Source organism: Morone saxatilis, unplaced genomic scaffold (assembly GCF_004916995.1).
Source record: "Morone saxatilis isolate NCDOM2014 unplaced genomic scaffold, NCSU_SB_2.0 Contig16, whole genome shotgun sequence".
Classification (NCBI taxonomy): Eukaryota; Metazoa; Chordata; class Actinopteri; family Moronidae; genus Morone; species Morone saxatilis.
The window spans coordinates 21,329,803-21,355,453 of NW_023339718.1; the positions used below are offsets into that span (position 1 = coordinate 21,329,803).

The 25,651-nt window shown below is 38.5% G+C and overlaps 3 protein-coding genes across 3 annotated transcripts in view; all 3 read right to left on the reverse strand.

Moving 5' to 3' along the window:
• LOC118326133 (solute carrier family 12 member 2-like) overlaps positions 1–8,218 on the reverse strand; it is a gene marked incomplete at its 3' end in the record, with an annotated part of 16,641 nt that extends 8,423 nt beyond the window's left edge. Inside the window, 10 exon segments of the mRNA XM_035659051.1 lie at positions 473–621; positions 986–1,070; positions 2,451–2,578; positions 2,731–2,839; positions 3,697–3,807; positions 3,908–4,047; positions 4,317–4,412; positions 4,742–4,817; positions 4,979–5,104; positions 7,190–8,218. Coding sequence (XP_035514944.1) covers positions 473–621; positions 986–1,070; positions 2,451–2,578; positions 2,731–2,839; positions 3,697–3,807; positions 3,908–4,047; positions 4,317–4,412; positions 4,742–4,817; positions 4,979–5,104; positions 7,190–7,663 — 1,494 coding nt within the window.
• A 594-nt stretch (positions 8,219–8,812) lies between these two features.
• On the reverse strand, positions 8,813–12,035 carry LOC118325901 (testis-expressed protein 43-like). Its single transcript, XM_035658747.1, has 4 exons — positions 12,001–12,035; positions 11,363–11,471; positions 11,077–11,258; positions 8,813–10,870 (listed from the first exon to the last, which is right to left on the reverse strand). Exons 1-4 carry the CDS (start codon positions 12,033–12,035, stop codon positions 10,825–10,827), a joined length of 372 nt encoding a protein of 123 aa, XP_035514640.1. The 3' UTR covers positions 8,813–10,824.
• Positions 12,036–12,635: 600 nt separating this feature from the next.
• On the reverse strand, positions 12,636–23,734 carry LOC118325848 (GRAM domain-containing protein 2B). The gene is made up of 14 exons (XM_035658688.1): positions 23,581–23,734; positions 22,592–22,711; positions 21,592–21,679; positions 21,112–21,181; positions 20,683–20,786; positions 18,849–18,944; positions 18,541–18,612; positions 18,069–18,158; positions 17,468–17,579; positions 16,997–17,143; positions 16,680–16,755; positions 16,154–16,258; positions 15,284–15,365; positions 12,636–13,934 (listed from the first exon to the last, which is right to left on the reverse strand). Exons 1-14 carry the CDS (start codon positions 23,670–23,672, stop codon positions 13,893–13,895), a joined length of 1,296 nt encoding a protein of 431 aa, XP_035514581.1. The 5' UTR covers positions 23,673–23,734; the 3' UTR covers positions 12,636–13,892.
• Between the last annotated feature and the right edge of the window lie 1,917 nt (positions 23,735–25,651).

The window sequence follows — 25,651 nt, forward strand, 5'->3', positions numbered from 1 at the left end:
GTCGGTATTTGACAACCTGAGAATGAGACTCATCAATGAACTATCTTTCTCCAGAATGGCCGACCCTACCTTTAATATCTTGTTATGAGGAGACTGTTGGGGCAAGGTCATTGATATTATTTCAGTTCCATTTTTTTTCATGTACTCATGGAAAAATAGTGAGTTAAATTACCCATCATGCCCTTACATTAAGGCCATGGTTGGTCTGCCATATTGGTATGATACTCATGACATCAAAGTGTCAATCTAAATCAATCTAAATGTTTTTGCTTAATAAATGACTAATAAGTTATCAAAGTTGGTCCGGTGTGTCTTATTTGACAAACCCCTTAACGATCAGCTGTTGTGTATGACGGAACTACCCTGCTTGATTTAGTGAGCAATCAACAATCTTCCAATATATCAATGAAATCGGTTTTCCTAAAAAATTACCCCTGAGCTGAGTGTGTGTCTTTATGGGCTGCAGTGTTACCTGGAAGTCGTTCATCAGGCCGTACTGACAGCCTCCCTCCTTGCAGATGGAGAAGTCATAGCCAAGCGTGCAGGCAGCGTCGGTACAGTTCACCGTGTCGCTCACTGTGTCGTTGTGGTCACCAGTTGCATCCCTGACAATGCAAGAGCCTGCAGGAGGAGAAAACCACATTACTTCTCACATTTTCTCATTTTCATATTAACATATAAGACAGACTAAATATAATAATCCACAATTTAAAAATCTGATTTGGCAAGAGAAAACAAGTATTATTAGTGATATACAGTATCTAAGATCGGACTTTTTTGAGAATCACTGTCAATGTTACATCATCACAGTGTTGCCTCAGTTTTTCATGGCAAAATTAGTGCAACAGATGAAGAGCTGCAGTCAACACCAGGTCTGCATGGCACAGCAGACAAGCTACAAATAGCTACACATCTAGGAAAAAAAGAAGCTAACTGGCAGAGTTACTTACAAGTTGATACCTAAAACTCAGGTGTATAATATTACCTGCAGAGATGGCAACAGCCACGTAGGTGACTCCAGTGATGACGATGGCCAGCAGAGTACCTTTAGGGATCGCTGACTGTGGGTCCTAAAGATGGCGACAGGATGAGATTCAGGTTTACTGTTCATCTTTAGCCTTAAACGGCTTAAAAATCCAGATGCAAGAAATAGGAGCATTTAATACAACAGAAAAGATTTGACAAATTAAAAAGAGAGAAATTATAATTATAATATAATTATAAAATTAAATATAGTTTTCTTTTAAAAGTTGAAAGTGAGTTGCACATTCTCAGCTCTACAGGAAGACTGTTCCAGGGTCTGGGGCTGATTGAACCAATAGCAGCATCACTGTAGACTTTTGTCCTGGGCTGAGAAACTGTTAATGTTAGAGAGTCAGCAGTGATCTGACAGAAACCTAAACTGTAGACCACTATCACTACTATCAGTGATGTAGTTTGTAGCCTGGAGCAAGACCATGAAGTGATTTGAAAATTATGAAAAAATCATATTTAAATCAATTCTATATCTTACAGGCACTAGTGAAGAGGTTTTAGTATAGTAGTGATATGTGTAATTTGTTTGTTTTTTGACTGATTCAGTTGACCCATAAGATGGAGTGACCTTCACATTATTCTTTAAGTGGTAAAAAAAAACATTCCTGACATGTAATTTTCAAGACTGTTGACAGGGCTCAGATCATCAGATGAAACAGAGATATAGAGCTGTGTGTCATCTGCGTATGAATGGAAACAGATGTCATGTCTGTGGGTAATGTATGTAGCATGTAAAGAAAGGTCTGACCCTTGGGACACACACTTGTGGAGCTAGGGTGAGGGGGAGGCGAGTTAGAGTCCGCCACTGGGGATACACCACAAGAGTCCAATGAGTCTAGAACTGTGGCAGAGAGCCCAATCCATACGTTTGCTCAAAGTTTTGAATCTGCAACACCTCTGTGATAATTAATAATAACCGTAATTCAATTTTTAGGAATTAGTTCAAAATAAGCAATAGGTGGAACCAATTCACCGGTTGGAAAAACAGAAGAAGGTGCAACAAGCTGATGTAATTAAAAAAGCACCAGTCAAACCTCAAACAGTGAAAAACAATGCAGAAAACTCGATGGAAGGATGACATTTCTGTTTGTTCCATGTATTAATGTGAGGAAGGTTACATCAGATCTCTGTGCAGTGATCATGGAGATATTATAAAGCCATGGAAGTGATAAGGAGACTGTCAGAGGGGAAACATCTGATCAGTAATGTGAGTTAAATATTCGATACATCAGAACTTATTCAGAAAAACTCTTTCCTTCTTCCATTAAGCACATTAATTCTTTAAAGAAAATCACTAAAGCAAGATGAGAGCTTTTAGTTTTTAGTACTACACTAAATCTCTGTTAACCATCAATCACACTGAGTGTCAAACTCTAACATGCGCTTGATGTAAAATGCACAATGTAAGAACTCACGGTGAGGTCTCCGGAGATATTGGCTCCAGCCAGGATCCCAGTGGCTGCAGGGAAGAAAATGGCAAACACGGAGAAGAACGTCTCCTCCTCTCTGAAGTCTGGACCCAGGTTCTCTAAGAGGATGGCAGCTGAAGGAGGAGAGAGCCAAAATAGAATATATAGATAATATATTAAAATACAAATACTGCAAATGTTAGGTCTGGGACACATTTGACGGATTGGATCATAGAATAGACCAAAAGTTTGGTTTGGATAAAACAAGAGATTGCAGCAGACTGACTGTGGTATCCAAAGAATCCTTTGGGCTCTTTGTTTTCCACTGCCATGAAGGTTCCTATGAAGTAGTTAGCGATGGCTGCCAGCAGGATCACCAGGAGGACAATCTGAGCCTGATGGAGACAGAGACAGAGATAAAGAAAGAAATGGACGGGTGGGTAACACACTGTAATATTTTGATGTTCTAAAATCAAATTACCCCATTACCAGCAACAACATTTGCTGATTGCTTGAATCTGGGGAGATACTTTACACCTTTTCACAGGACACAGCTGTGCTTTGAGCAAAATGCTAACACCAGCATTCTAACATGCTCACAGTGACAGTGCTCACATGCTGATGATTAACAGGTATAATGTTTACCTTTATCTTATCTGTTGGCATGCTAACATTTGCTAATTAGTGGTAACACAAAGTACAGCTGGGGCTGGTGGGAATTCATTATTTTTTTTACAGGTATTTGGTCATAAATCAAACTATTGGACAAATAAAAGAAATTGACCTGATGATGACGTTTGATGAAAAGTCAAAGGATCAGCAAAGTTATTACAGTTCATATTGAGAGGAACATGAATGTAGGTATTATCATGACCGTCCACCAACAGATATTTCATATTTCATTTCATTAAGATATTTCAGTCTAGACCAAAGTGGTGGATCAACATTGTCTTCTCTAGAGCAATGCAGATTGTACTTTTCTCATCTATACATTTACTCTAAAATACATTGTGGATATGCCATGAGAAACACCCACCCAGAACCTTGTTTTCGACAAATATGTAAAAAAAAATGGGGAGAATTTGATTTCACTTTGACTTTGATGCATCTACATACTTTTCAGGAAAAAGATTTGCATGTTTTCTTCCTACCACTTACTTTACTAGGAGCATCATGTGTCAGTCTTTGACATGTCAGCAGAAGATTTTGGGTGTCCACTGTTTTCTGTGATATTGTGGATTCACAGTCCTACCTTGGCTTCCCACTCCATCCCAGCTACAGAGATTCCCAGCAGCAGGATGACAGTCAGAGTTCCGACGATACGGATGTCATTTAGCTCATCAGTCATCAGAGCGTCAACATCCTGCAGCCAACAACAAAGCAAGAACAAGAGCCATATCAGAATCAGTGCTCGGTAGACAGACAGACGGATGTTTGAATGCTTATACCAAAGTATTTCTCACATTAAGCATCTCAACGACTGTCTCTGCGAAGCCTACAACGTACATGGCCACAGCCACGGCGTTGGCGAAGGCAAAGATGAGGCCGATGGAGCCTCCGAACTCTGGCCCCAGGCTCCTGGAGATTAGGTAGTACGCCCCTCCTGGACAGCAGTCATAATCAGCATTAATCACTGTTTCATCATGTGGTACTGGTTAACTTTAGAGATTTAGTGTCTTTCTCAGGGACACCACTTAATGTCAGTTGTTAAATGCAAATAATTTCACAGCCAGTCATAATTTTTTTTAAATTTCTGTTTTGTCGTTGTAACAAACCCTGAATACTGTCTGGTTCAGGGAAACTGGGTGATAAATATTTTCACTAATCAGAAAACATTTTCTAAATAAAAGCTTGTGAAAGTTGCTGTCTCACCTCCTCGTACGAAACCGTTGGTTGCTATAGCAGAGGTAGACAGACCAGTGATGGTGGTGACCAGACTGGCCATCAGAATGATCGCAATGGTCAGTCCTATTACAAATAAAATGAACAAAACAAACAACTTAGTTATAAAAGATTTTAATGAGGAGGCACAGAGGAGTAAGATATATCACGCTTTGAATTCACACACAATACTTGTTAGTAGGACACATTCATTGTTGGTATTGGTCTACACGTGGGATTTGTTGATGAAGAAAAAAAATTGAGTCTTAAGGATACAGCCTATGTACTGCTTTCAAAATAACACATCCACTGAGAAAAGCTTTTCTCTGATTGGTTGTTCTGGAGGCAGGAAGCCCCCTCAAGGAGATTGAGCTCACCCTTGTTTAAAAGTAAAGTCAAACTGGATTTATTTGTACCTATTCCAGCCTGTCCGACAATCCAGGACATTCGGATGAAGAGCATCACACCCCAAATATTCAGCATACAGCGGACCTGTAACATAACACATGTTAATCTTATAAGTACCAGGTTGTAGGCACACAATGTGATAAATATAACTAAAACAGGCTGTGGTGCTCTCTCCCTCATTAATATATTTGATGAGATCATATCAAACATCACATTGAGACACAGACAAATGAACTTTTACTAACCAAGACTCCTTTGATCCAACCAAACTTGATAGTTCCTCCTTTCGCCTCCTTTGCTGCCAAGGCCGCAGCCGCCTCCTCAGCTGCTGATGGCTCCTCTCCATTGGCCAGACCATCCTCAAACGGCTCCTGACAACCAATCACAGCCAAGATGGAAAAGAGTGAAAGACAAAGAAATGGACAGGTGAGTAACAGAGAAAATTTACCAGAGCTGAAACGCAAAGTTAATCAATTTGTTCATCAACGGAAAATCAATAGACTGTATTAGGTTTCAATATCATTTTTTTATCAACAGTTGTTTGATTTTATTTAGTTAATAAAACAAAAGTCACAAATATTTGACATTGGAACGTTGGCTCTGGTAACTTGTGATCAGCATTTGCTGTTTTCAACTCTTTAAAAAGTGTTGATTTTCATAAATTAATTTACATTACATTAATTTAAATATAGTGGTGTATTTGCAGATTACAACCACTTCGCCTCGTCCTCTCGTTCCAAACGTGTAGGAGAAGCTACCGTGGCCATGTAACTTACAAAAAACATAAAGGCGCTCCGTGGCATCTGTAGATAAAAATGACTCATTCTGAGGTAAAAACATGATTCTTATTTTCTGGTGGTTATACACTGAAATAAAATATATAATTTTATAAAGAGAAATCTTCCTTCAACTCAACCAACCCTGATTATTAATTAGTTTGAAGACAAAACTCTTAACTTTCTCAGAACTGGTTAAAGTGACTCCCTGCACAGAAATATTGTGGCACATATAAAATGTGAAAGTAAGAACACATTAGTGCTCCTCATGCCAACCACACAGTTGTGTTTAATTTATACTATACTAGAATCGAGGCCTCACTAAGTTGTCTGTGACATTTATATGTTGATTTTGGCACCTTGAAAAGAGGAAAATGTAATCTCTTAAACTATATGATGTGCTGAAAATGTCTGTGTGCTATTTCACCTTTGAAGTCATTGTAACGAGAGCTCAAACGTCATCCAACGTCCTGCTGTCAGAATACTGTATCAGTGTACAATGTACATCTATGTTACAGCTACCTTGTATCTAAGGAGTGGGAGCGTGGCAGGGGATGCCTACAGGGTCATGAGAGGCAGCATTGTGTGTGTGTGTGTGTGTGTGTGTGTGTATGTGTATGTGTGTGTTTTGCGGTCATGCCTCCAGTGATGTCACTGAGCCCACTCAGGGTCTCTCAGATGGGAGTGATAGGAATGTTTTCTCTTCACTGAGATAAAGTGACTTCTGTCAGGTGGACAAGAAGGAAATGATAACTGCATATTAAGTGCAATCTTCTCTGGTCTTTAAATTAGGGCAACATACAACCCAAATGAAAACTGAGAAAATAAGCAGAATTAATTTGATTTACAGTCCAAAATATTACAGCTCTCTCACTATAATATTCCTGCATGTTTATGTGATGTATTCTAAATCCTACACACTGGCCCTTTAGAGATCCCACCAGACATGTATTAAGACATACAAATAGTCTGCTTGTAACAATAATGTGTATTTGGTAAGTTTTTTCCAACAAAAAATAAATCTTTCAAAAAAAGACATCTCATACCAGAATCTATGAATATCTCAATTTTGTTCATTTAAGTTTTCCTGCTGGACACAAGATGTGCTCCTCTTGACTTCACTGTAAAGTCCATTCTCAGTGGATGTGCACTGGCTGGCTTCAAGTTTCTACATCACACAGTATAAGTTTCATACTGGACCAGGATGGACTTCCAAACTATTTATAAAGTTTTAAATCATGCTGGTAGGCCCCGCCCCCTTAGAATCAGCACTTTCAACGAGCAACAGAGAAACTTTCAGCAGATGAATGTGAAAAACATCTTCTAGTGTCAAACTCTGTACATACATCTTCTGCACAGTGAAGATCAAATATCACACTGTAGGAACAATTAGATAAACTGATTTTTGAATTGATCTGATGTTTTTTATCATCAATGTTAGTAAAGTATGCTACTTATGAACGTAGGCTACTAATAATACTCACTTGCTAATAATAATACTTAAGTAAACTTTTTAATTTAGTGACCTTTAAATTTAAGTAAAGAGTAAATAGAATACTTCTTCCACTTTTGCTTGATTGTGAGATCCTAATATCTAAAATCGTCCCATTGGAACAAGTTGCTTTCGCTGTGAAATCTAAAGTTATGTTAAGTGATGGAAACAGGGGTTATTGTCATTACTTTATCGAGTTCATCGTGCAGCTCCGACAGCGAAGGTCTGGAAAGCTTCTCCCCGAAGGGCGCAGCAGTCTGCCGGTAGAAGTCGATGTTGGGCACAGCGTCTATGGTATTGTGTCCGAAGGTCCTCATGTAGTAGGTGTTGGAGTGGGAGTCGGAGATGTGCGTGTGCCCTGTGCCCGTTGAATGGAGGCTGACCGAGTCGCTCCTCGCCGTGTCCGGCTCGTAGGACACATCAGGCGGGAGGCCGATGTCCATCGCGCTGCCCAGCGCGCCGGAATCCAAGAACCCCACCACCCTGAACCGACCTTTAGACTCATCAGGCTGCTTGGATCCGTCGGTGGAGGTCGGGGCAGGAGCAGGGGCCGGGGCCGCGGTTGCTGTGGGCGCTGCGGATGATGCCTCTGTCACCACATCCACCTGGAAGCGGCTCTGAGCAGAGCCACCGCTCTTCAAGGACGGTTTCTGTCCCGACATGTCCGCCCGGTTAGACGATAAAACCAGTCCAAAGTGTCACCAATGCACCGAGAGACAAACTGTTACCGTGAAATAAACACCTGCTCCAAAACCACGGGGAGGTCCAGGTAACAACGCCGCAGCATTTAGTACCAAACAGTTGGAGTGGAGACACTCTGCCGCAGAGACTCAGGGAAATAAGTCATGCACCTGAAGTCCAAATAAGACATTTAGATTCAAAAGTTACACACCAACAGTCATTCACTCCTCTGCTGTCCTCTTACAAACTCTGGTTACTGGATGCGCCAGGACGCACGGCAAAGATCTGTGCGTAATGTGCGTAAAGGACACCAGCTCTCTCTCACTTTCACTCTGTCTCTCTCCGTCTGTGTCTCTTTCTCCCTCTCTATCTGTCCATCCATCCACGAGTATCGTCCTCTCAGATGGCGACTCAAACGGTTTATTGTCATCTAACTCTTTCTCTCTCCTCCTCTCTCTGGACTCTCGAGACATCCCAGCCGGTAACATAGCGGCGAGGAGGAGGAAGGAGAAGACATGACAGATCGGTATCCATTACGCACCAAACATTGGCACGCGTCCTGGCGCATCCAAGTCGAGAGGAAGAGACACAAATGACACTTTAAAAGATGAGATAGCAATAGTGATTTTACCCAATAAAGTTTAGGTAACACTGGAAAATGAATTTGTATATTTTGTTTAAGTGTTAGGGCGAAGTGATCCAAACCCGGCTCATACTGACTGACAGCAGAACTGTCATTTTCCAAAAGCGAAAGAAATGTCATAAAACCGTAAAACGTTATATATAACCATCATTACTTTAAACCAAAGTTTAAGTGTGTGTGTGTGTGTGTGTGTGTGTTAACATAAAACAAAGAGATTTGTCATCACTGCTGGTGACACACTGAGACATCTACATAGAGGCCTAGGTTCGCATGCAGGGAGGCGAAATGTATGTGTGTGTGTGTGTGTGTGTGTGTGTGTGCGTGTGTGTGTGTGTGTGATCATTAGCATAGGAAACAAGAGCTGCTTTCTCTGTCAAAGTGCTTGATGCTGAAGCCAAACACTGGACAATAAATACAAGGACAGAGTGGAACCAGTTTAACTTTATTCAACTTAAAGATTAGATTACATTTTGTAAGTCAGAGGCTTCTTAATTTGACAGTGTTATAATAATAATAATAATGATTATATATAAATTATTAAATGGAATCCTGAGCGTGTCTCTTTAGTAATCACAAACTTTCACTGTTTTGTCACCCTAATCATTTGTCTATTGTCTAAAATGTTTCCTTATTATTTTCTTATGGGACACTTGGGACCTACACTTAATATGAAACAAACATTTTAAAACTGATTTTAAAATGATAAACTTTACCTGGCAACAGCAAGTTGTTCCAATAAGATTAAATAAACGCTGAGGCAGCTCTTGGGGCCATGCTGTCCATCAGATTGTGAAAATAATCCTGACTTTAGAGGATATTAAAACTGAATCTGAAGTGACATATTTCAGACCGGATACTCTGTCTGTGGTGCTGAAGCTACATCTGTAAGTTACATTTACAAACACTGACTCCCTGTGGTGAACATAAGAACTGCAAGAACAGACTGAGTGTAATCAAATGGACATTTACCTTGTTGTTTTAAAATAGGCTCTATATAAGCAAATGGATAAAAATGGGAAAGTCACCCAGCTTGCTCTGCATCATATTTTATAACCCATCACATAGAAAACAGAGAGTTAATACAGGTGAATGAAGGCGTGAGGTAAACACAGATGTGGAAGAAGAAAAGGGACATGCAGGGACTCTGAAACCTGCATAAATAATTCGAAAAGACTTTTCAGCAAATCAGGAACCAGTATTTTCAGCAGCCATTAAATTATTATTATTCAAGGTTTTATACTCCTTTCCTGTATTATTTTTTCTCTCTCTCAAAATTCTGAAGAAAGTGTATCTGTACATTTATCTCTTTGCGGCCTCACAGTGTATCTTCAGTCTGTTGATGATAAAACATCTCCACTCAACTCCACTAAAAAATTAGTTTTTCTTCTTGTTCCTACAGTGTGATGTCTGATCTTCCCTGTGCAGAAAGGCTATCAATTGAGACATCACAAATAGTTTGGAAGTCCATCCTGGTCCAGTGTACAACTTATACAGTTGGATGTAGAAACTTGAAGCCTCCAGTGCACATCCATTGAGAATTGACTTTACAGTGTAGTAAAAGACATGTTGTGTCCAGCCGGACAACGTTTATTCCTGGTTATTCTTTTGATATAACCCTTATGCCCTCCTCGGGCATTTTTGTACATTTTTCTCACCTTTTTTTTTATTTATTTGGTGATCATTTTGGCTGTGTTACAGCTTGTGGCATGATTTTTTCCTTTTTTTCATAAATATCTTAAACAACTTCAAACTTGCTCAAAAGTACCTAGACATTAAATTATTTTCAGGATTTTAACCCTTTAATTGCCTGTTTAATTTATTTGAATTATTCATTATTTATTACAAAAAACCCCACAAAAAATTTATTATTTTCCATATAATAAATAGTAGGGGGATGGGGCTTTGGTGGTGATTAGAGTCTTGGATATGTCAAAGATTAGCAATACTCCCTCTGGACACCTTCATTGCTAATACAGTGCAATAACAGTGCATTACAGTATAAAACCATGCATTTCATTTTGAAGAAAAATAGTGATATTTGAAATGTTACTGTACTCCACCAGATTAAAGCATTTCCTATAGGCTGATGCAAGAGTTTGTGTGTGTGTGTGTGTGTGTGTGTGTGTGTGTGTGTGTGTTAAGTTTAGCTCAGTTCATTTCCAGCATTCCTGATTATTATTTAATGTTTGGTAGTTTTGAGCAAGTTTGAAGTTGTTTAAGAGATTTATGAAAAAAAAAGCAGAAAAAATATTGATGTATGATGATTTAATAGCAGTTTTTTGAGTGTGTACATTATTGCCACAAAGGTGTCCATAGGGTAGAAAATTTGAGGAAGGCACAAGAATTAAAATGGGACTAATCCACCTTTTCCTTACTGAACTAAATGACTAATTTCTCACTATTGGTATCTGTATTAGTATCTGCCCAAACTATATTAAATGCACAGCTGTGACGAGAACCACAGGCAGATAGGTTTATTAGTATTTATGTGATGTGTCTTCAGGTTTGGTAGAGCTGCCTTGTCGTCACCACAGAGCTGTTGTACCTGCAGGGAAACAGAGAGTGACAAGATGTGATGTTATCACTTCCACAAGTGAAAAGTGACCAATAATTCATTTTATTTATGACTCATTTGTTATGTCCCACAGCCTTCAGCAAATCATCAAACATTTTAGTTTAAAGCATGCAAACTTGACTTTTCTTGATTCCTGTCACGGCCTGAATGCAGTGCTGGTCTCTGAGGTGTTTTACCTGGAGAAGTGGGAGGTGTGATGAGCTGTCAGTCCTGTCTGGCTGAGCGGAGTAGAAGAAGAAGAGGAGGATGAAGAGGTGGAGTGGTGGGTGGAGTCCTGATTGCAGCAGAGACGCTCCTGACCACAAAAACACAGAGACTCCTCAAGTGGAACCACAGGGATCCCTGCCAGAGCTGCGTTCTGACACACACATCCACACAAACACACACACACACACACACACACTGTGACTCTGACTGAAGAGTTTGCAATGAGATGTGTTTGTTTCCTTCCCTGGTATCTACCTTCATCAGGAGCCTCTGGTTCTTCATGTCCTGTTTCCATGGCATCACATACAGTTTGGGGATCATGGGATGTCGTGCTGAGAATGCCGGGATATGGGAGCAGGATCGCCTCAGAGTGAATATGAGAAGATAGTTATTTTATTTCTCAGGTAATGTAGACCACTGAGTCCAACAAATCTCCTACCATTTTTTTTATTAAAGTCATTGCAGGTTCAGATTAGTTTCAGTGCAGCACTTTCGTCAGCACTGAGAAGATGAAATGAGGACCACGGCAAAATGAGGGAAATGATTGACAAATAGTAATGACAGGTGATATTATCAATCCATCAAAATTAAATGAGTTAAGCTCACCTCTTTTCCAAAATATTCTTTACTCTCCAAACATTTTTATTTTTTTCAAATTTGCTCCTTAAAAGGAAAGTATTGGAGATTTCTAACTAAGCTCCAGACAGACCCTGATGGAGAAGTGTAGCTCACTTTTCCTGATGGAAGATCACGCTACCCCTCAACGCGTGCGGTTCTCAAAATAAGAAATTGAGATTCCACTGCTGTGTTATAGTAATCAAATATAATCATTATTAATTTGGTTTTGACCTTGGTAGTTCATTGTTCAGTATAAAATTCAGAAGATTACTCACTCATGTTGGTGAGAGCTCCCTGCAGCAGCAGCCATGTTTGTTGACTGTCAGGGTCGCCCTAGAAACCTCCCAGTGCATGGTGGGTAGTGGGTAGGATTACAAGAAGAGACTGGGAATGAATCTGTGAACTGTTGGTTAACAGTGGTCTAATTTAGATTCTACTGGATGTGATTGGCTGAAGAATAAGCTAGTTATTTTTAACTTTCAGGTGAGTAAGTAGCAACAGATCAAAGAATTTCTTGGCATATGTGTCTGTACTACAAAATGTGCATGTAAGTTGTTAAAGAGACCTCTAAAGTGATGTAAGTTCCATAAGGAAGGGGCATGCACAGATTTAATGAAAGGGTCACCTTTAACATATGCAGCTTTTGTGTCAGGGTCATGTTGGCAACCCGGTATCACACTACAGAGTGTAACGGAGCTCCCGGTCCACCGTATCATTGTCACGTTTTGCCTCACCCAGGTGTCAAAACTACACGTTCTCACTCTGTGGTCAAGTTAATAATAACTTGAATAATAAATATGCAACTTCCAGTTAGACTTTCAAAATGAAAGGTTGACAGCACTTAAACAGGGAATGTGGCAAATACATTATATGTAATAGAAAAGAAAAAGTAGAAACATAACAGCAAAATAAAACTTTATTTCAAAATAGAACTTCATTCCCCAACAGAGGAAAATAAAATGAGTAAATCTGTGTATAGACCCTCTGTGTATAATTCCCTATATTTACAGAATCACAGCCATTCCTGTAACAGTCTATTATGTAAATCTCTGTTATGAATCATAATAAGCTTAATGATGTTTACACATGTGGTTACAGCTGCATGTCAAGTTATTCAGCTGATGCATCAATACATACAGTTAGTTTAACCAAAGGTTCTGTGTTAACAGTGTCAGAGGTTTAAAGCCACCATGTAACAAGAAGCCTCAGGTCACTGAAGCGGAAAAGAGCTGTTGGGTCCCCATAAAGGCTGAGGCAGCAGCTAACTACCTGCTACATTGCACTGTAGGTTTTATGCATTTCTAGTTTACATCAGAAATGACAGCCTTAAGGTAGCATGAGATAAACCCAGTCAGGGGTTGTGAAGTATCTACAAAAGCAGCTCCAGCCAGGCCAATGAAGGCTGAAGTCCAGAGCTGGTTGTCAGTCCTACATGTCATTTCTGTGTTTGCTATTTCAGTCGGCTGAGAGAACATCAATGGGATCAGTCTAACAAGGCAAAAGTCAGAAGATAAATGCACCGCTGAGAACACAGCCTTGATCTAGTCAGATGCACAGTACTGTTAACATACGCCTGAGTGAATTGGCCGAAAAACATCCAAACTTTCACTTCATTAAAAGTTAATACAGCAACAGTAGCTGAGAAAAAATATTTTGTTTCACAGAGAGAAAAATATAATGAGCAATACCACTGCCTTCCAAAACTGTTCTCTTGAAGTGTCAGACCCTTTAAAATACTACTGTTTCTATTACATTTGCATCAAGCAAATGCAACACTATTACAATACTATTGTATTTAACCAGGAGGTTTGATTTCTAATCAGCAGATGAAACAGTAACCACAGGTTGGCCTGTAATTGCAGTTACAAGAGCTACTTAACAAAATAAGCTGAAAATCTTGTTTTTGCTCACCTCCAGTGGGTTAAATTTTCACCTTACTGCAGTAGTGTGCCTGTATACAATGACATCACCACTGGGTGTGGTTACAGCTGCAATGAAAACAGTATTTAAAGTGATTGTGCGTATCATAATTTCCAAGCCCTTTATGTAAGTCCAATACATCTCAGTATTGTCAGGTTGTAACATCCACTATAATAAACTATATATTTACAGTGTATTTACAGAACTGTATACAGCTTTCATCTTAATGTACTGGTTTCCAGTACATTCACGCAGCTTCATCCAGCAGCCTCTGCAGGTTCTTCTGCACCTGGAAGAACAGACATTGTGTTTTAACTCTTTGTTGTAAGACATGATGCTTAAATGCACATTAATATACTACAGTCTACTAAGACTATTTTCTACTATTCACAATTTCACAGAGTCACAGCTCCTGTAATCTTGTATCATGTTTCACTGCTTGCAGAGTTTTTTAGTATCCACTAAGGAGAAAAGAGTTCATGTTATTTTCTAAAAAACTACAGTACATCTATCCTGGTTATCTAGGTTTTCTGGTTCAAATTGGCCCTACTAGCCTATATCTCTGCATGTAAGCTTGTTAGCAAGCCTGCTGACCTTTTCTATTCTAGAGAATTAATTCAGCGTTTTGGTAAATATACTTAGATGCTTCCTTTCCAAGAGTGAGCTGACAAGACCTATACCAATCTCATACTAGAGCTATTTGCCTCCCAGCACTGGATCTGGGAGATAACCTAGCTTAGCATAAAGGAATGTGTTGTTTATCTTTGTTTGTCAGGTTGAAGTAGATTTATGACTGGTAAGTAAGTTTAGTCACATTTGGTAACATTTTACATAAACAAATCTTTGCATTTCCAATTGATCAAGCACCTATTTATAATATATAATATTTGCAACCAGATACAGTGGATCTAGAAATGGACTAGCCAATTACAATTGACAATTTTAGTCTTTTTGCTGATGAGACTGCACTTTATTTTCCCAATGTTCAACATGAATGTGGCTGCTGTTTGTAAGGAGACGGGTGCCAGCCTGTTAATGTTGCTCAGACACGTGTGCAGACTTATGGATGAGAAACAAGCTCTTCTTACAGATGACGCCATGCTTCTCTTTGACTGACTATAAATGTTTGATTAACAGCGACAAGTGTCTGGTTACACTTTGCTCTCTGGAAACTTAAAGCTGTCCTCTTCTGTTTCTGACACAATGTGTGGTTTCACATGTTGATGAAGGGATGCCATGGAGGGAAAAACATCCTTAACATAAGGTTACCCAGTAATTACTTTGAAGAAATTGACAAAAAATGACATTTTCCCTCTACTTTTTGATTATATGTTTTTTCCTAGACAAATCAAAAGTCAGTGGGACTATAGTCAGCACCAACAAACATTTATAGACAATGAATGCTTGGGCAGTTGAGGAGAAACTGATGTATCGTCACCTTAAGTCTCTATTGATACAGCCAACATACAGAGGGCGCTGTTTACATGGTGTTGCATTATGTTGTATGTTTGGAAGTTTGGCAATAAAATGCGCTCTAGAGAATGGCAGTCTGTGTTTCCTCCCAGGCAACTGTTACTCATAAATTACTCATAAACTAACAAGAATGTATGGGATTGGAAGACAGAAAGACAGACTGACCTTCTCAAGCTTCACCAGGTTGATGGTCAGTAGTTCAGAGAAAAGATCTGTGTTCACGTCACTCCCCTTCAGAAAGTCATTTCTATGAAAACACACAATGGAGGACATGAGTTTTTATATATCTTCAGAAAAGATTCAGACGCTTCCGTAAACATCCAGAATGAATAAAATAAAGAGCTAAATCATATCATTTGATCTGTAATACTGTATGTGTTACTGTGGTTTAGGTGAGAACCAAAAGGATGTGACTGTGCTGCTTTTTGCACTGATTAGAAAACACCAGATCTCAGTCACTTTGAAGAGAAACAAAAAAAACTGTTGCTTTCTCTCTACTACAGCTATAGTGCCAACAGAGTATGAATATCAATATTTTGGTATATGTAAGATTTATAACCATTTTCATTTATTATTCTGTTATCATTTCTTATGTTTATAGACAGCTAAAGTGAAATTGGAACATCCGGGTTCTCTCCCTGAAATAATAAAACCACATTCAAAGTCCTGTTCACATTTGTGATCTTGGAAATAACAAATATTTTTTTTTTTTTCCAGAAAGCCTGATGAAAGAACTGCTGAATGAGATAAGCTAGTGGGACAGATGTTAGACAGGATGTGATATCATGACTTCAGCTGTCACTGATGTATAAAGTAATACATTTGTGTTTAAGGTTATCAATCTGAATGCAGAGGTTCCTGTTCAGCCTTTTCACTGCTGTGTGGGATTAATAAAATTAATCTTATTTCAGTCTAAAGGCTGGCAGGTAAGTAGGAAAACATTAATAATTTTATTTATAAATCTGTTCCAAATCAGTTTGTATGAAGTTTTTCAAGCTCTGTTTTCCAGGTTTTCCAGGCTGAGTGTAAACTCACTCTTGGTGGGTGAAGTCGCTGATGGAGCCAAGCGTCGTCAGTCTCTGCTCCAATGAAACAATCTTAAAGGCCAGGTAACAGGAAGACAAGACCAGGAAACACACTCTAAGAAAACACACACACCATAATTAAATAAAGGAAGGATTGTTGGACTGATGAAAAGTTAATTAACCTAATGAAGTAAATAAATAAATGAGGGAGCATGTTAATGAATGCATTATTAGATTAATACATAGCTGAATTAGTAAATCAACAAGAACTTAATGTGCAACATTGTTAATGAATAATTCAATCAATAAATGAAGATTGAAACACAGTTGGATGACAGATTAATAAATACATGATGAATCACTGAATTTATGAAATATAGGTGAATGAATATATTTATTAATGGATGAATGAATGGGTATTAAATGATGAACTAAGTGATGAAGTAAGAGACTGAATGACTGAATGGAAGAATCAAATAAATTAATAAATTAATAAATTTAGGAAGAACTGAATGAATGAATGGTAGTAAACTCACAGAAACAGGTAGACAAACAGCACAGTGTTGAGAGAAACTGGTTTCAGAGTTCTGCTGTCAATCACCAGCTCAGAGCCTGGAAACAGAAAGAAAAGAAGATGTGTTATTGACATACATGTTTTTTACTGATGGGTTGTTTATTCAGCACCAACAGCCCCAACAGGGAGGAAAGTTAACTTATATATATAAATAATCTGAAAATAATAAACCATATAGGGTAATAAAAACATCTGGAGCCTGCAAATTCAGAGTATTTTTTCTGTGTTAGATGCAGTTGGAGAGTGGCAGACTGACTGCAGACAGGACAATATTCATACCAGCGTGGTGTGTGTCATGCTGCTTGTTGTCTGGGCTCGGCTGTTTCTGATGCTGGTTCTTCGCTTTGTGCTGATGGTCTGGATGTTCAGGAGGAGCTGCACCTTCTGTGTGCTTCAACACATCCAGAAATGGAGGAACAGGGAACTCTGCAGCATTGAAGGGACAGGAAGCAGGGGAAGCAATTGGAAGACTTTTAACTTTAAAGGGCTCAGCCTGACTTTGACCTTTATTCTAGTGTCCTTGAAAAAAAAGGCTTTCTTTTGGAATTGCCATCTTTCTTTCATACTCAGATAGGCCCTGGAAAACCTCCTAACCACAAGTTGCAGCTGATAAATTAACTCCTCCGCAGAATAAGACACAATGGTCAACTTTTTCTTTTTTCTCCTTATTGTTTAACAGTAACAAATGAGTTCTTCATTTGTAGCGTATGACTGCTACACTGTTGATAAATAGTTTGTTGGTTGTGATACCTGCTATCTTCTCATAGTCAGGGGTCTGGGAGTCAGAGCTGCTGCTTTCCTCCAACTCCTGCCTCCGCTGTCTCACTGCTCCGTCCAGATCGCTGAAATCACCTGGAAAATTCTTCACAGGCACGCAGAAAATATGTTACATAGTTGGTGAGTGACTTATTTTATTGAGCACTTGAAATCCAATTTTTAGTATTATTGATGAGATGAGGTAACTGACAACTGAAAACAGCTTTCGGGTGGTATATAAAACAAGAAGCCCCTCAATATACAAAACTATACACAAAAATATAACAATATGGCACACCTGAATAGTTTGCAGTTGCAGGAATGCTATTATTCTCCGCCCCATCTGCCACCTATCAGTTTTACTAGCATTTTACAACAACAGCTCTGATGAGTCTTAAGTCATTGGTATGCCTTATGCATTTAGCCTTGTGTAAGCTGAATGTAATGGAGCAGAAAAGATACAAAATGTTTCAGACTCATAAGGAAGAATGTTGTAAAAGTGCTGCTTTTGTTATGTAGGCAACACAACAAAGTCTCACGTGCTGTACACTGATCTGGTGTTTAAGTGGTCCTGGTGAGTATGTATCTGACCTACCAGAGGAAAGCGAGGCGATAGAGGTGACCTCTGACCTCTGAAGCTGTTCTCAGCTGAGGAGGGGATGGGGCTGCTGCATGGACTCTTCTCCTGTACATATTAGACATAATAAGTTTCTATGCTCAAAATATTCTAAAGTTTTCATTCCCAAAAGGCCAGATGATATCAACAGAAACATTAAGTCTCAGCAAACCAGTCAAATCAAAAGTGATTTGATTCTCCCTCATTTTCACTTTTTAATCACCCAATTTAAATTAATGTTGCTATAAAAAAACGAAAAACAGACAAAGGAAATAAGAAAAGCACCAAGTTTAAACATCATTGCCATGTATCTCTGAGTTCATTTGCTTGTGTTTGATAAAACAACAAAAATTTTAAAATCAACGAAACCATAAACATAGTTTAAAATGTGCATTTAATGGGTTTTCTACCTGTGACCTTCTAACAGGGACATGTGGGTGGTCTGTCTTACCTCCAGATGGAGACAGACGGACATCAAGATCTTGTAGGTGTTGTCTCTGGACAGGAAGGACACGAATACGTACTGCAACAAAAAACACAACAATTTTGTTTCCGGGGTTGTGACACAGAAAAACAGTTAAGCCCTGGGAGGTTTGCTGTGTTGTTATATGGGACCAAGAGCTCTGAAGACTGGTAAAGCTGTCAGAAAACAAAGACAAATAGTTCAGGTAATTTTTTAGTTCATAAAGGAAGAATTCACAACAAAACTTCAGAGTGAAGTGTCCATGTGTGAGCAATGAGATCATGATGAGTTCTCACCCTGTCATTGGCGGTGGCGATCACCAGAGCGTTTGGCACCAGGATGGCAGTTTTGGTTTTCTTGATGTGAGTGACGGATATCACTGGGATGGCGATCTGAGATGGACAAACAGCAGGATGAACAGTTCAGCCCTGCAAGGACTAGTTTACTCTCTGTTGGGACAGTATCACTCATCCTATGGGAAGCAGTGGTCACACTGTTATAAACGCTCTGAAACCTCATCAGTGAAATAAATCATATCAGATGATTCAAGTAATGTTTCAGCAGAGAAACACTTCTTCATGTAGCATTGTAGACTAATACAATTCTTGGTATTAGGATAAAATGCTTCAATATGATTGAAGGCCTGATCACACCAGCATGTACAAGAACCAACTACATTTCAAGTGAAGAAAACACACACTTATGTGTAGTTCTTGTGTAGAGTTCAACTTTAGTGAACTTTGACACATCAAGGTGGTCCATAGAGTTGTATGGGTACAGTATTTTGGTCCAGTATGCAACTTCTACAAGTGTGATGTAGAAACTGCACAAACACTGAGAATGGACTTTACTGTGTCTACTATTATTGTGTCCGGCAGGAAAACATAGAAATGAACTAAATTTGCGTATTCATAGATTCTTGACTTTTTAATGAGAGAAGGAGTAGATGCCTTTTTAAGGATTTTAATGTAGACATTATACTTTTTTGGTGGAAAAAACACTTTTTATTTTTATGACTCATTAATCAATGTTTATTTTTTATTTTAAGTAGCATAAAGGTAACTATATGTGAATTTCATTCTACAGCCTTGTGTTGTAAATGGCAATAAAATAATCTTGAATTCTCGAATCTTCTTAAAGGAGGATTTGAAATGAGAAAATACTTCAACAACTAGCTGCTCACCCCACCTCAAAACTTTACTGTCTCTTTGCAGTGCTGGCCTTTGAAAGGATGACCTTGCTTTGCTTGAATAGAAACTCAGTATGTAGCAAGGTATTAAGTCATGAGACATGAGTTGATACAAATACATTGTCTGATTGAACTGTGTTAACTTGGCTGGTTAGAGACCAAGCATGCATAGCTACAGCAGCTGTAAACAGTAGGTCACTAATCTTCTGGCACCACCTGTTTCACAAGGATGTAGAAATCATTCTTAAAGTAATACTGAAAGGACTGGGTTTCTTAAAACATTCTTGGAAGTTTGATATCCTCTGTCCTACTGCCCCCGACCAGCCAGCATAGTGCATAATGTGATCCCTCACTGGCTTCCCACCCACAACCTGTATTAACCTTATATTCTGTCTGGTGTTGTGTCTTTCCAGTTTATAAAGGTTGTTAAAATATACATTGTGTAAACTCTGCCATGCTGACCGGGAGCCTCTAGCTAGAACTCAAAAGACTTCATAGTAAAGTAAAAGCTACTAAAATGACGTTAGATTAAAAAATGGCTTGTCCTTGCTGCACATCACTAACTTATTCTTTGTTACTTGTTCTGAAGTGTCAGCTGGATAATATACAAAGTGTGTTTTGATAAAACTGAATGTTTCTTTTGATCTGTGCTTTTCTGTGAAGTGACTCCAGCTGAATGTTAATAATTTAAGCCAACATCAAATCAAACCTGCAGCTGTTGGCACCTCACTGTATTCACCAGAAAGACGTGATAACACTCAGTCTTCAGAAAACACAGACAATCTGTAGCACTGTGATGTCTCTGTTTGAGACGCTGGCATGAGGACTCTGTGCCAAACACCTTAAGGACAGAAAACTTTTCCATGTTGTAGCTCGATGTTCACGACGCTCAAAATAACAATACTTTGTGGTAAGAGTAAACTCTGCCCCAGTTAAAGTACCTTTGTGTCTTTGCCAAACACCTTGGAGTGGAAGCAGATCCAGTGGTCAGAGACAAACATTCGTCCCTGGTAGAGGATGTCTTTCTGCAGAGCACAGGTGTAACCTGACAGAAAGGTAAATAGCATCATGTTACTGAGGGGGGAAAAGTGTTAAAGTGTTAGTTTAGTGGAAAAAAAGATAGAAATGATGAATACAGTATTGGCATTAAAACAATTCAGATCTATTAGACAGACCTTTTCAATTGAAAAAGATTTTAAAAAAGACAAGGTTACATGAACTCAAATGATTTACATATAGCCAGACAGACAAATGTGAACCTATCCTTTAAATCATTATCTAGTGTTTAAGGTATCAAATGTTCCACTATTATCTAATCCCTCATTCAGTATTTAAGGGGGAGCGGGTAGTTGTGATTATTAAAGACTTACTCTGTCTGAGCTGTTCCTCTTTGCTGATTTCCTTAAATATTTTATGGTACTGGCAGTTGCTCTTTGAAAGCTGAAACACAACACACACAGTTAGACACAGAGTTAGAAACATGCTCACATAGACATTAATGATGCTTGCATATGCATGGGAAAATAAACACATTGGTAAACTGCCCAGTGTGAATATTAATTATATTTCAGGAGTTGCAGACACAGCTTAGACTCGGCAGATTGAATGCCTAGATGTTTTTCTGCACTGACATTGTTAGGTTTAGGCTTATATGTCGTGGCATTATGATCATAAGTCACATATCAATTAAAGTAAAGGGTTGATAGACAACTGATATTCAATAACAACCACGCAGCAGAAATGATATCTGATATTACTCAGATGGAAAAACAACAACCTGATAGTTCCCACACTGTAATGTTTATAGGTGTAATAAAATATGTATCAGGGTTTACTTAATGAATGCTCACCTGGCTGTAGTGAGACTTCTTTCTCTCTATCTTATGGTTTGAGTCTGTCTGGACCTGAGTCAGCAGGGAGTGGTCGAAGGTCTTTGACCTGAAGACAAAATCAGGACAGACAGAGAAGAATTAACTTATACAACTGAAACAACATCAAAGTAACAGTTATATTACACCTTACATGTCTGCTTGCCTGTGACCCTTGGTACTCTAATTCAAATATATTTATATAACACTATGTATTATAGGTCATCAAGTAAAGGTACATAAATGTAATCTAATAGATATTATAATAACGTAAAACAATGAAAACATGAAGCACATCAGGTATCTTTATATGTTAACGGCAGTAAAATCAGATCAAAAACTGAGATTAAATCGCATTAAAGATTTTTAAAGCTGCTTTAATCAATTTGTGGCCACTAGGAGGCGGAAAAACATCAACACATGCTGACAGATATTTACACATTCAGCAATAAACAGATAATGAACTGGTTTGTTTAAGTCCAATATTCCCTTTATAGCTCTTGTTTGGTTTCCACCAACTCCTGAAAACAATGTTACGATGACAAGGACAAATAGTTTTTGTTCTCTCTATTAGGCTGCATTACTGATGGATTTTAACACTTGTTTTTCACTTGATGCCTTAATTATTGACCAGCGTAAGCATGAGGCAACGCTTCACACAGTGAATCCACCGATACATTTTCACTTCAATTTCATTTAGTGTGGTTAGAGAGCAAACTTTGTTGCCTGTTTCCTAATATCTGACATCATTAAGATGCAACTCTTGTTTGATTCTTACTTGCTCACATGCTGTACGTGTAGCATTTTACTGAAAATGTATGGATTCGTCCACAAAGTTGGCATGAATGAGTGAGTGCTGTTAGTACAGTCAGTAAAGACACCAGACTTAAGGGATTTTAAAGCCACGATAGTAGCCTTTTGTGTTTAGTAAGGAACTGTCTTGTTTAGTTAAGAAAATTATATTAAAAAAACTGTTGTTTACCTGACTAATGCTGGTTTCCTTCTGCCTGAGAGCTCCTGTTGGTCCGGATCAACAGCCTGCAGAGACTCGCTGACCATCCTCTCATATCTCTGCCGCTCCTCCACATTTTCTACGTCTGAACTACAGAGAGCAAGAAAATAACAAAATTATACAAATGTTTCATTTAGCAGCAACAGGAGCAGCTAAAGAGTAGATTAAGAACCAATTCATGTACACGGAGGAAAACATTCTCCACTTAATGCAAATCAGACAAAATCAAAGTCAGTGGGGTCTTAATCCTAATGTTGAGAAACTTTATAGAGACATACAGTAATGCAAATAGATATTAGGGTCTTTATTAGAGTCTGACTCACACTGGATTGGCTGGTACTAATATAGATATTTGAGAGTTCAAAAATCCAATAACAGACTCAACTGATATTAATTTTATGACCGAAACTTAGAAACAAACAAGACCAACATTTCAGTTGAAAAAAATCTTAAATTTGATTCTTAAAGAACTGTGACATGTCTGGCGTCTAACTTTAAAATGAACTCGTCAGTGCTCTCTGGTGGACAAACTATGTAATGGACATTAGTTTAGACTAGTTTATAAATGACCTTAAATATATGTTTGACATATCTGTACTTTAATAGTGTATACACAGACAAGACAAGAATAATATTATCTATTATCTAATATTAATAGCTGGTCAGACTCTAGTTGCAACAATTATTTCATTATTGATAGAAAAAAGAGACCAAGGTAACACCTTCGATACCAACCAACGGTCCAAAATAAAAAATATATCCAGTTTACAATGATATATGACAGAGGCACTGACAGAGGTACAACTACTGCTATAACAACTACTACTTGAATACATTTTACAACTGATGCCAGCATGCAAACACTACTTCTACTACTACAACTAATACCAGTGTCTCCAGTGCATTGCTTCATAATGTATACATCTTCTCTTTGACCCTGTTTGCAGTCACACACTCACTGATAATCCCTTTCCTCACGCTTTGCAGTTCCTCTGTTACACTTCCTGGCATCGTCCTGCGATGTCTGCTGGTTCACACACTGTTCTGTCATCACGCTCAACAGTCTCTACCGACCTAACACCCGTCTGTCCTGCTGTCCTGTCCGTTTGTCTGCTGCCCTGAGAACTGAGAGGTAAACTGACCCTGCAGCCTGAGTCTCTGTTCCTTCACCTGCCTGTGGGAGTGTCTGCTGGGCCTCCTCGTCTCACGTGTCACAGCCAATCAGACGGCAGGACAGGGTTGTGTGTGTGTGTTTGTGTGAGAGTGCATTTAAACCTTTGATCAGTGACATTTTACCCAGCTTTGTTTGAAGAGTAAAGTTTCATTTTGGCTGTCTTCTATGCTGCTGTACACTTTTATGTACATAAAATCTTGGCAGACAGAAAAAGTTGAGGCATTTGGTGTCAGTGGGAACACGATGTTTTCCCATGCGGCTCTTTCTGGCTAAGTTTACATGGGAACATGTCTTCTTTCTTTTTTACTTTTCATGGCTGCACAAACAGAATGAAGATAGGATAAGAGATAAGAGGTAAACAGCCGCTCTACAAGACAGGGCTTCACAGTTGCTGATTGTTGATACTGTCCTTTAGTGAAGAAGTTATTGATCCTGGGGCACTAAACAGTTGCCTGCTTTGCCTGGTTGTTACTATTCAGCCTTGGGTCACGTCCCATTTCTTGCTACTATGTGGTTACTTCAGTTTCTGATAATTAAGTCACTTTCTGTACTACTTTATCATGCCTGATTGAGTGGAATTCCAGTGGTGTATGCAAGGGCTCCAGCAGGCTTGCAGATACCTCCTGGTGGTTGTGGGTGCACACTACCCATTAAAATAATTTCAGTTATCAATCATCTGAAGAGCCGTAGCAGAACACATAATGTATGGCGCCATTATTCACTCTGGAGCAAAGTGAAACAAATACATTGCAAAGAATCTAAATAACTGTTGACTATATGAAGAAGTTACAGTTTCCCCACAGACGTTTAGTTCCTGTTTAAATTCAGCCTGAATGAGGATATATGATCTGCCTATTATCCTGCTTATGTTTGTGTGTGTGTGTGTGTGTGTGTGTGTGTCTGTGTGTGCGTGTGTAATCTGAGCTGACTGATATCAGCTGTGGGTCACTGGGCCACAATGACAAGTTTAGTTATAAAGCTTCTCTCTCTGTGTTTATATGTCAATCTCTCGTTCTTTCTGTGTCTCTCTATTTCAGCTTTCATTCCCTGACTCAGTGTTATGTTTCACACACATACTACACACATTCAACAGGCACATAAACACAAAGTAAATACAAATATTTACACATACACAATCACACTTCTGTGCTTGTAACCTGCTTTCCTGGCCTGCAAGTCAAACTTTAAAGGAACAGTTCAGTATTTTGGTAATATGCAGCTACAGGGAACTTTTATTTTGTGTCGATGTTGGCAGCCCCTGTGGACAAAGGCAGTTGTGTTTCCACCGCCTTGTATTATAAAAATCTTGAGCTGGCTAGTGTGTGCATTTGTTTTTAAATATATGTGTAGATACATACTATGTTTCTTTTATAAACAAAGCTGTTTGTAGAATGCATAGTGAAGAGGTAATGTAAAACCAATAACCTAATTTAACTAAAAATAAATATTTTTAAGTTAAAGGAACATTTAACTTTAAGTAACTTTAGTAATTTTAAGTGACACTGACTTCATTTTAAATTTTTAATTTGTATTGTGAAAACAAAATTAAAGAAAAAAATACTAAAAAGTATAGTATAAGTATAAAAAGTACTTAATCAGGAATGTTTCTGTAACTTAGTCAGTGTCACTTAAATGAAGTAGTAAAAGCTGCTTAATCAAGAATCTTTGTGTTACTTAAAACTTTTGAGGTAATCCGTTTCAACAATTATTTGAGTTAAAATAACTTATTGTATTATGGTATATGTATTTGTGTTTATAAGATCAGTAACTGTATTACAAAAACTAATTAAACTTTGTTTTACTACCATTTAGACACCTATGTTACATGTGAGCATAAAACTAATCGATTCGGCTCT

Bases quoted from the DNA above. Each gene is read 5' to 3' on its own strand.
- LOC118325901 (XM_035658747.1), bottom strand. From the start codon at position 12,035: ATGGCTGCTGCTGCAGGGAGCTCTCACCAACATGA. The intron at 11,472-12,000 runs GTGAGTAATCTT...ATTCACTCTGAG, and splicing joins GGGAGCTCTCACCAACATGA to GCGATCCTGCTCCCATATCC. The intron at 11,259-11,362 runs GTAGATACCAGG...TGTGTGTGTCAG, and splicing joins ACCAGAGGCTCCTGATGAAG to AACGCAGCTCTGGCAGGGAT.
- LOC118325848 (XM_035658688.1), bottom strand. From the start codon at position 23,672: ATGACAGAACAGTGTGTGAACCAGCAGACATCGCAGGACGATGCCAGG. The intron at 18,613-18,848 runs GTGAGAACTCAT...TTTTTGTTGCAG, and splicing joins TCGCCACCGCCAATGACAGG to TACGTATTCGTGTCCTTCCT. The intron at 17,580-18,068 runs GTAGGTCAGATA...GTGCCTGTGAAG, and splicing joins TATCGCCTCGCTTTCCTCTG to AATTTTCCAGGTGATTTCAG.